Raw genomic sequence first — 10,448 nt, 5'->3', positions numbered from 1 at the left:
TGCCCTCCCAGCCCGGCGCAGCGCTGGCCCTGGTGGGTGGTGTCACCTCGCTGTCCCTTCACCCCCTCGACAAGGGGTGGGGGGCACAGAGGGGGGGTGGGTGACATTCCCTCCGCTCGAGCAGCGGCTAAAAATACCCCCCCGCGCCGGTGGCAGCTTAGGGGACATTCGGGGCGCTCGGAGGGGACACAGCCCGACAGGCACCCAGAGCCACCCCGGCACCGGGAGCCCCGGCCCAGGTAGGGACACGCGGAGCGACACCCCCGGCACAGGGGACACCCCCGGCACAGGTGACACCCCCGGCACAGTGACACCCCCGCGGCCGGGCTCTGCCTCTGGGGCGGCCCCAGCTTTGGCTGGGGGGTGCATTGGGGGGCAGGGGCTCCTTGGGGACATTCCTGGGGGGCTCAGGGCACCCCCAGCAGGGGTGAGCCGGGGAGTGCTGCAGGAGTGCGAGTCCTTCTTTTGGGGTGCGGTGCCATATCTGAGGGGGGGATCATCATTGCCCCATTTGGGGGGCACTGGCTGATTTCGGAGGTACCTTTGGGGGTACAGTGTTTAACGGGGGGTGCTGGGGGTGCAGTGCCAGCCCTGGGGAGGGGGATGCCCATCCCGGGGGTGACGGTGCCCGCTGGGGGGGGCACAGGGATTCCCAGCGGGATGGGGCCGGGCTCTGGATGGGGAAGAAGGACACCCCGTGTTTTTGGGGAGCAATGCCTGTTCGGGGGTGGGCTGTGCCCATATTGGGGGGCCATAATGTCCACATCGGGGGGTGGGGGGGGTTAACTCTATTAACCCTATTTTGGAAGCACCGCTGTCACTTTGGGGGGGTCCAATCCCATCTCTCGCGGGGCTGCGATGCCCGCTCGGGGGGGACGTTAGGGCTGAACCGGGGGGTAACGACTGTCCCCGAGGAGGGGCTTGGGCTGTCCCGGGGGTCCCACAGAGCCACAGAGCGGCCTGCGGGGGCTGTCCCGGGGAGCACACGTCTGCCCCGGGGGTGTCCCGGCTGTCTGGGGGTCACGGCTGACCCCACACGGGTACAGGGCGCTCCTCTGGGGGTGTCACGTTTGTCCGGGGGGGGGGGCACGGCTGGCCCAGGGCTGTCACAGCCCCATCCCGTGTCTTGCTCCCCCCCCAACCCTCCAGCGCCGCAGCCACCTCCTTCCTCCTCCTCCTCCTCCTCCTCGCCACATCCTCCGCCCGCCCCATCCTCTTCCTCGTCCCGGTTTCCGGCCGGGCCCCGCCGGGGACTTTGGTCCATTCCCGGGTTCCTGCATCAATCATCAACCAGGGGAGGGAGCGGCCGCTGCGGCCCCGCCGCCGTAAGAGTCCCCCGGGCGCCCCCCGTCATTCACCCCCCGCCCCCATCACCATCATCACCATCATCACCATCATCACCGCCAGCATCAGCCCCTCCGCTCCTCCCCGGCCCCCCTGGAGCCGCCATGTCCTCTGCCCCCCCGGCCAAGTGCTCCTTCAAGAAGCGGGGTAGCCTGCAGACCCCCAGCCCCGCAGGTGAGACCCCCCCCCAGATACCCCGAGGGGACAGCCCAGGGGACAGCCAGGTCACGGCCCGGGGGGGGGGGGCGATGCTGCGAGTAGGGGGATCAGTTTGGGGGGGCAATGCCGCCGTGCTGCTCTGAGGGTTTATTTTGGGGACGGGGGAGCCACCAGCGTGTCCCGGCACCGGGAGGGGTGGCAGCGGCGGGGGGGGCCCTGCGTGTCCCCTCCCGCCAGCGCAGCGCCTCGGTGGCGCAGTGAGAGCGGAGGAAGAGGAGGAGGAGGAGGAGGAAGGAGGGGAGGCGGACCCGGTTTGGGGGGGCTCCGCGGGGGCGATCTCGGGGGGCACTGGGTGAGGGGCAGTGGTGGCATTGGGTGGGCAAGGTGGCACTTTGTGGTTGGCACTGTTGAGAGAGGGTCTCAGGGTGCCACTGGGGCTGTTCCCACACGTGGGTGGCACACGTGTGTTCTGGGTGGATGGCAAATGGTGGTGGTGACACAGGGTGAGCGTGGTGACATCACCGGGGTGAGGTGGCACTACGGGGTTGTCACCTGGCTGGTAATTCTGGGGGGGGGTCTAGGGGCATCACCGGGGCTGCTCCTGGCTCTGGTGACCCACATTTGTCCTGGGTGGGTGGCACAGGGTGTTCTGGATGGTGGCACGAGTGGGCGAGGTGGCACCTGGGGGTTGTCATCTGTCTGGCACCCGTGTTGAGGGGGATCTTGGAGTGCCACCAGGGCTGCCACCTGTCACACGTGGGCAGCATAGGATATGTCCTGGGGGCACAGGGCACCCTGGGTGCCCCAGGAGAGGCACCACCAGCACATCTGATGACACCAGTGCCATCCCTGCCCTGGGTGACACAGCCCCCATTCCCATTGGGGTGATGCAGGGAGCAAATGGGGTGGAGGCTCCTGTTTGGGGGTCAGGGGACCTGGATCTTCCCCCAGGCTGTGCTGGGTGGAGGGGCTCTTACTGGTGGACCCAATTTAACCAGTAGGACCCGATTCCCAGTGCCCCCCAGGCTGGTGTGTGGTGGGTTGGGGTTGCAGGGGGGGGGTGTTGGCACTGGGGTGGCACTGGGCATCCCCCAGCCCCAATGTCCCAGTGCTGGTGGGAGCAGGGGGCTGTGGGGCAATGGGGTGGGTTTGGAGGGGGGACAATGTCACCTCCCTTGTCCCCAGTGTAGGGATGTGCCCCCTGTGATGGGAAGGATGGGATGGGGAGCAGGGAGGTGGCACTGGCAGGGACCCCAGTGCTGTGCCCCCCATGCCATGGGGGTCCTGCAGCCCAGCCCTGAGCCCCTCATTCTCTGTTGGCTTCTGACAGCCCCCAGTGGGGCCAGCAGCCCTCCCAGTGCCCCGGGGGGATTCGAGGGGAGGGGGTCCTCTTCCCCTTCAGCTGCCTCAGTTTCCCCATCATCCCCATTGGGAAGAGCATCCCAGTTCCACGGTGGGGAGGGGGGGCTGATTAACCCCTTCCTGCCCAGGTGGGGGTCCAGACCCCCCCGGCTGACATTGTTCCACTCCCTGCAGAGCTGCGGGGGGGGCCAGGGGCCCGACCCCTGCAGTCAGCCTGGTCCCTGCCCGGGACCCCCCACAGCCTGAAGCATTTCCCGGTGGATCTGCGCACGTCCATGGATGGCAAATACAAGGAGATCGCTGAGGTGGGTCTGGGGCACCCAGTTTGCCACGTCTGGGGGGGTGACCCTATGTTGGGGGAGTGGGGGGTCTCCCCTCCATCCTTCCTCCACTCCTATCCTCCCCAAACCCTCCTCCCTTCCCACTTCTTCAGCTCTGAGTGTGGGAATGAATCCATGAGCCTTTCTCTGCCAACCCAGGGGCTGTGGTTCATGGCAGGGCTGAGGCTGCACTCAGCTCATGGCAGGGCTGCTCTGGGCTCAGCTCAAGGCTGCTCTTGGCTCATGGCAGGGCTGCTCTGGACTCAGTTCAGGGATGCTCTGGGCTCAGTTCAGGGCTGCTCTGGACACAGCTCAGGGATGCTCTGGGTTCAGTTCAGGGCTGCTCTGGGCTCATGGCAGGGCTGCTCTGGGCTCAGTTCAGGGCTGCTCTGGGCTCATGGCAGGGCTGCTCTGGGCTCAGCTCATGGCAGGGCTGCTCTGGGCACAGCTCAGTGCTGCTCTGGGCTCAGCTCACAGCAGGGCTGCTCTGGGCACAGCTCAGGGCTGCTCTGGGCTCAGCTCACAGCAGGGCTGCTCTGGACTCAGTTCAGGGCTGCTCTGGGCACAGCTCAGTGCTGCTCTGGGCTCTGGGCACAGCTCAGTGCTGCTCTGGGCTCAGCTCAGTGCTGCTCTGGGCTCAGCTCAAGGCTGCTCTGGGCTCAGCTCACAGCAGGGCTGCTCTGGGCTCAGCTCACAGCAGGGCTGCTCTGGGCACAGCTCAGTGCTGCTCTGGGCTCAGCTCATGGCAAGGCTGCTCTGCAGGAGCTGTTTTGCCGCTCGCTGGCTGAGAACGAGATGCGCACGGCTCCCTATGAGTTCCCTGAGGAGAGCCCCATCGAGCAGCTGGAGGAGCGGCGCCAGCGCCTGGAGCGCCAGATCAGCCAGGACGTCAAGTAAGCCTGGGGGGTTCCCCCTGTGTGCACCCCAAATCACTGGAAGGGAGCCCTGCACGGGGCCAGGCCACCTCCCCGCCCCAAGAGGCTGTCTCTGTGCCAGCTCTGTGTGCCCTCTCCCGTGGGTGTCGCACTTGGTGTCCCCTTTGCAGTGAGTTTTTGGCTGGTTTCTGTCTGGTTTCTGTTGTTTTGGCATTAACGGGGTGTTTTCTCTCCCCGGCCCCCCCATTTCTCTCCCCCTCGTCCCCCCGGCTGTCCCCCCCCTCCACCGCCGCCTCCTTGTCCCCAGACTTGAGCCCGACATTTTGCTCAGAGCCAAACAGGACTTCCTGAAAATTGACAGTGCTGCGGACTTACAGTGAGTGTCCGGCTCGGTGTCACCGGCCGGGGCCACGGGGGGGATCGGGGACCCGCCTGGCCCCGCTCTGACCCAGCACACCCAAGCATGGAGCCAAGAGGTCCCTCCAGCCACTCTTACTGACACTGAATGCACCTGGGGAGGGGGGTTGGGGTGAGCTGGGGGTCCCAGCTCTGCTGCTGGCACAGGACCCCTGTCCTGGCCCTGTCTTCCCCTGGATGGGGGGTCTGACGCTGTGTGTCCCCCTCCCTCCTGTCTCCGCTTGGGAGCTGTCTCTGTCGTGAGTTTTTTTTGTTCTTTGTGCCCTTCCTCCTCCCCCCCCCCCCCCACTTTTCATTGTGCTCATCAGGGCTGAGGGATGTGTTTTGGGAAGGGGGACAATGCCACCACCAAAAAGGACACGGGCGGCGCAGCTGCTACAACCTCGTGGTGGCATCCCTGGGGACAGCGTCACCATCCTGCCACCCCAGGGCTGGACACAGTCCCTGGGGTGGGGCTCATGCTGCTCTTGGCGTACATGGGAATGGGGCAGACCCGTCACTGTCCCACTGGCCACGTCTGTCCCCACAGGCTCTTCAAGGAGCAGAATGACAGCCTGGTGGACCATGTCCCCAAGGAGCGGGAGGCGCTGCTGGAGCGAGAATTCCAGCGGGTCACCATCTCTGGGGAGGAGAAGTGTGGGGTGAGCCTCCCCCTGACCCCCCTGCAAACCAGGAAAGGGTCTCCAGGCTGCCAACCCCAGCTTGGGGGGTGGTTTTTTGTTTGGTGTCCCCTCTCCAGGTGCCCTTCACCGACCTGCTGGATGCAGCCAAGAGCGTGGTGAAGGCGCTGTTTGTGAGGGAGAAGTACATGGGGCTGTCCCTGCAGAGCTTCTGCAAGACCACAGCCCGGTACCTGCAGGAGCTCTCCGAGAAGCCCCTGGAGACCCGAGGCTACGAGGAGGTGCCCGAGACGCCCGTGGCTGCTGGTGAGCACTGTGGGAGGGTCTCAGTGCTGAGCTCAGGTGCTGAGGAGCTTTTGGGGTGATGTTGGGTGTCTCCTGACTGCAGATGCCCCCGTGCACCCCCCGTTTGCTGAGCAGCACCCCTATGAGATGTGGGATCCCCAGAACATGCCAGCAGACCTGGGCTTCGGGCTGAAGATGGTGGATGGTGTTGTGCACGTCTACACCAAGCAGGACATCACTGACAAGTGAGTTTTGTGAGGGGGAGGGTCCTACTCATTGGGGTGAGGAGTTTTTGGGGGGGCTGTGTGACTCCCACATGTGTCCCCTGCCAGGAGCACGGAGCTGGACCTGCCGTACCCCGACCTGCAGGAGTTCATCGCCGACATGAATTTCCTCATGGCTTTGATCATCAATGGGCCCATGTAAGGGGAAGGGTCCCATGGGAGGGTCCCACCTGGAGGGGATCCCATGATGGGGGTGTGACAGGACCCAGGGAGAGCCCCAGGGACAAGGCAGTGACTCTGGCACACGGTGCTGGTGCAGCTCCCATGTCCTGTCCACCCTCACCTATGTCCAAGAGTGTGTGTTCCCATATCTTTTGGGGCACCAGCCTTTTGGGGCTGGATGTTCTGCTTCCTCACCCCCAAACTGAGCTCCTCTTCCCTGTTTTGGGCAGCAAATCCTTCTGCTACCGCCGGCTGCAGTACCTGAGCAACAAATTCCAGATGCATGTGCTGCTCAATGAGATGAAGGAGTTGGCGGCCCAGAAGAAGGTGCCTCACCGTGACTTCTACAACATCCGCAAGGTACCTGGGGATCCTGAGCTAGTGCTGGGTCCTGGAGGCTTCCTAGCTTGACTGGGGAGCTCTTGGAGGGTCCCAGGGCTGAGCATCACCTCCCTGGTGCAGGTGGACACCCACATCCATGCCTCGTCCTGCATGAACCAGAAGCATCTCTTGCGCTTCATCAAGCGGGCGATGAAGAAGCACCTGGATGAAATTGTCCATGTGGAGAAGGGGAAGGAGCAGACGCTCAAGGAGGTGTTTGAGACGATGAACCTCACAGCCTACGACCTGAGCGTGGACACACTGGATGTCCATGCGGTATGGGAGGCTCCCAAACCTGGGGATGAGTGAACCCCATCCTTGGCTGGGGTGTGGGATCTTCACCAGGAGGTTTTCCCAGGGCACAGGGGGTTGGTGGGGGCTGAGGTGGGTGATGAGGACTCTCAGGTCACACCTGTCCCACGTTCAGGACCGGAACACCTTCCACCGCTTTGACAAGTTCAACGCCAAGTACAACCCCATCGGGGAGTCCATCCTGCGCGAGATCTTCATCAAGACAGACAACCGCGTCTCGGGGAAGTACTTTGCCCACATCATCAAGGTGGGCCACCTCCCCTCCTCGTGGTGGTATAACTCATGTCCCCTTCTGGTGGCCAAGCAGTGACAGTTGTCGCTTGTCCCTTCCCATCAGGAGGTGATGGCAGACCTGGAGGAGAGCAAGTACCAGAACGCGGAGCTGCGTCTGTCCATCTACGGGCGCTCGCGGGATGAGTGGGACAAGCTGGCCCGCTGGGCCGTCAGCCACCGCGTGCACTCCAACAACGTGCGCTGGCTCGTGCAGGTGCCCCGGCTCTTGTGAGTGAAGGGGGCACAGGAACCCTCACTTGGGTTGGGGGGATGCAGGCCACCCCACTATCAGAATTAAATACCAATATAGCCGGATGGAATGTGCCTGGGCTCGTCTGGCCCTTGCTGCTTGACCATGGGTGGGAGCTGTGGTGGTTTCACCTCAGACACACCTTTGGCTGGCTGGATGCTGCAGCTGGGCACTGGGGACAAGTCCAGGCATGCAGGAGCTCAGGTTTACCTCTGGTGGAGAGGCTTCAAGGCCAGGTGAAGGAAAAGGAGTCGGTTCTGATGGAGGGCTTGGATCCAGAGCTTTATTCTGGCCCACAGGCCTCTGGATCTAGCACCAGCTCCACCAGAACCACCGAACCAAACCCCGTGGTTGCTGTGTCTTTTAACCCCAGGGAGAGGGGGAGGGAAGGGGCAGGGATCCCACCAACCAGGTAAGGGGGGGGAAGTCTCAGGGGACAAATGACACCTGACAAATGTCCCCAGGGCTGAGAGGCAGCTTTTGAACTTCGCCAATCACTTGACGCCCTTGCTGGAATGCCAAGATTGACAGACAGCACTCAGCAGGGGCAAGGGAGGGGAAGGGAGAGGGCATTGGCACACCTGGGGAAAGAACAGGGATGACTGAGGCTATTACATCACACCACAACACCCACTGCTGGCTGGGGTGGGGTGGGGAGCGGGAAAGCCGGCTCTGAGTGGGGTCCATTCCCTGCAGTGACATCTACCGGACCAAGAAGCAGCTGGCCAACTTCCAGGAGATGCTGGAGAATATCTTCCTGCCGCTCTACGAGGCCACGATCCACCCAGCCCAGCACCCAGAGCTGCACCTCTTCCTGGAGCATGTGAGTGCTGCATCCTGTTCCTGGGGACACCCCGGCCCAAACCCAGCTGGAGCGAGGGGTGGCATCCCACCCTGGGGCTGTCTGTCCTGCAGGTGGATGGCTTTGACAGTGTGGATGATGAATCCAAACCAGAGCATCACATCTTCAACCTGGATAGCCCTTTGCCAGGCAACTGGGTGGAGGAGGACAACCCACCCTACTCCTACTACCTGTACTACATGTATGCCAACATGACAGTGCTCAACCACCTCCGGCGGTGAGGACATGGGACATCCCCAAATCCCCCATTCCTGGCCAGGAACCTGCGCCCCTCAGGAGGTTCTGGGGAGGTCACAGGGTGATGCTGACAGTCAAACACCCCTTGCAGGAAGAGGGGCTTCCACACCTTCGTCCTGCGCCCACACTGTGGTGAGGCTGGTCCCATCCACCACCTCGTGTCGGGGTTCATGGTGTCAGAGAACATCTCCCATGGGTTGTTGCTGCGCAAGGTGAGTGGGGACGGGGTGTCTGGGGGGGCTGGAGGTGTGGTGGGACCCCCCCTTACCCTGCTGTGCCCCACAGGCCCCTGTGCTGCAGTACCTGTACTACCTGGCACAGATTGGCATTGCCATGTCCCCGCTGAGCAACAACAGCCTCTTCCTGAGCTACCACCGCAACCCCCTGCCCGAGTACCTCTCACGAGGGCTCATGGTCTCCCTCTCCACTGATGATCCCCTCCAGTTCCACTTCACCAAGGTGAGCATTTGGGGGGACCAGCCAGTGAGGGGCTGTGGGGTGGGCACGGGCTGGGTGATGGGATGAGGCTGGTAGTGGGGTGGGGTTGGTGGTGAGGTGGGGCCAGTGGCAGCACTGATGGATTCTGGGGGGTGCTGATGGTGTAGAGGGGATGGGAGGAGGTCCTGCCTGAGGGGTCTGTGTGGCGGGAGCTGAGGGTTGTCTGTCCCCAGGAGCCGCTGATGGAGGAGTACAGCATCGCCACCCAGGTGTGGAAGCTCAGCTCCTGCGACATGTGTGAGCTGGCCCGCAACAGCGTCCTCATGAGCGGCTTCTCCCACAAGGTGAGTCCCATTCCCTCACTCCCAATTCTGCAGTTTGCCTATTCCTGATTCCCATTAGCCCCATTTCTCCATTCCCCAATTCCTCCATTCATTTGCCCAACCCCCTTCCCAATTCCCGTTTGCCTCCATTCCAACATTCCCATCCCCAATGCCCACATTTGCCCATTCCCACTCCTAGTTCCCCCATTTCCAATTCCTACTCACCCCCAGTTGCCCATTCCCACTCCCAGCTCCCCCATTCCCAATTCCCATTCACCCCCAGTTGCCCATTCCCAATTCCCAATTCCCACTCTCAGTTCCCCCATTCCCAATTCCCATTCCCACTTCCAGTTCCCCCATTCCCAACTCCCATTCTTTCCCAGTTCCCCCATTCCCAACTCCCATTCCTTCCCAGTTCTCCCATTGCCAATTCCCATTCACACCCAGTTGCCCATTCCCCCATTCCCAATTCCCATTCACCCCCAGTTGCCCATTCCCACTCCCAGTTCCCCCATTCCCAATTCCCATTCACCCCCAGTTGCCAATTCCCACTCCCAATTCCCCCATTCCCAATTTCCATTCACACTCAGTTGCCCATTCCCCCATTGCCAATTCCCATTCACACCCAGTTGTCCATTCCCCTATTCCCAATTCCCATTCCCACTCCCAATTCCCCATTCCCAATTCCCATTCACCCCCAGTTGCCCAGTTCCCACTCCCAGTTCCCCCATTCCCAATTCCCATTCACCCCCAGTTGCCCATTCCCTTGTTCCCAATTCCTATTCACTCCCAGTTCCCCCATTCCCACCCCCAATTCCCCATTCCCATTTGCCCCAATTCCCCCATTCCCGTTCCCCCTCCCTGTGCACTGGGAGCACTGGGAGCACTGGGGCAGCCCCGGGGCTGTGTCCCCCCTCCTCAGGTGAAGAGTTACTGGCTGGGTCCCAACTACCTGAAGGAGGGTCCGGAGGGGAACGACATCCGCCGCACCAACGTGCCCGACATCCGCGTCAGCTACCGCTTCGAGACGCTGTGCCAGGAGCTGACCCTCATCACACAGGCGGTGCAGAGCGCCGAGCTGGAGCCCATCCAGGAGGAGGACGTGCTCACCATCTCCCTGGGCACCCACTGACCCCCCAGATCCCCCCGAGCCCCCCAGGGCTCTGCCGCCGTCCCCCCGCCCGCTCCTGCTGCTGTCCCGGTGCTGCTGCAGGGCGCGGCGTTTGTTGAGTCCTCTCAGTTTCATCTTGGTTTGGTTGTTTTATGGGTGGTTTTTTTTGTCTTTTTCTGTTGTTTTTAACTGGCGTCTCCTTGCTGGCTTGGGCCCTGCTGGCACGAGGAGGTGACACAGGGGAGGGCACAGCCAGGGGGTCCTGGATTTACCTCCCAGTGACAAGTCGGGGTCCTGGGTGCCGCTGTGGTGACAGCGTGGGAGTGCCAGCCCAGCCCCAGCTGGCTCCTGATGCCCTTTAACCCTGGTGCCCTCTCAGCCTGCTCTTCCAGCCCGTGGGGACAACCAAAGGAACCCAGAGCTGAGGTCTCTG

The 10,448-nt window shown here is 62.7% G+C and overlaps 1 protein-coding gene across 2 annotated transcripts; it reads left to right on the top strand.

The window, feature by feature from the left end:
- Positions 1–220: 220 nt before the first annotated feature.
- Positions 221–10,168, top strand: AMPD2 (adenosine monophosphate deaminase 2). 2 transcript variants are annotated; one of them, XM_077190591.1, is made up of 18 exons: positions 221–239; positions 3,040–3,170; positions 3,948–4,078; positions 4,368–4,436; positions 5,007–5,118; positions 5,217–5,403; positions 5,486–5,627; positions 5,715–5,804; positions 6,059–6,188; positions 6,291–6,485; positions 6,637–6,768; positions 6,859–7,022; positions 7,741–7,867; positions 7,960–8,123; positions 8,235–8,355; positions 8,429–8,602; positions 8,815–8,925; positions 9,827–10,168. In XM_077190591.1, the coding sequence occupies exons 2-18, from the start codon at positions 3,141–3,143 to the stop codon at positions 10,034–10,036; spliced, it is 2,289 nt and encodes a 762-aa protein (XP_077046706.1). In that variant the 5' UTR covers positions 221–239; positions 3,040–3,140; the 3' UTR covers positions 10,037–10,168. The 2 variants fall into 2 exon arrangements, with proteins under 2 accessions (XP_077046706.1, XP_054504638.1); XM_054648663.2 differs by lacking the exon at positions 221–239 and adding an exon at positions 1,195–1,518.
- The last annotated feature ends 280 nt before the right edge of the window (positions 10,169–10,448 follow it).

Source organism: Agelaius phoeniceus, chromosome 25, assembly GCF_051311805.1.
Source record: "Agelaius phoeniceus isolate bAgePho1 chromosome 25, bAgePho1.hap1, whole genome shotgun sequence".
Classification (NCBI taxonomy): domain Eukaryota; kingdom Metazoa; phylum Chordata; class Aves; order Passeriformes; family Icteridae; genus Agelaius; species Agelaius phoeniceus.
Note: the sequence above shows the minus strand (reverse complement) of the source record. Positions and strands in the feature narration are given on the sequence as shown.

Excerpts from the sequence above, each read along its gene's own strand:
- AMPD2 (XM_054648663.2), top strand. The coding sequence starts at position 1,449 with ATGTCCTCTGCCCCCCCGGCCAAGTGCTCCTTCAAGAAGCGGGGTAGC. Across the intron at positions 5,119-5,216 it reads CTGGGGAGGAGAAGTGTGGG|GTGCCCTTCACCGACCTGCT; the intron begins GTGAGCCTCCCC and ends TCCCCTCTCCAG. Across the intron at positions 6,486-6,636 it reads ACACACTGGATGTCCATGCG|GACCGGAACACCTTCCACCG; the intron begins GTATGGGAGGCT and ends TCCCACGTTCAG.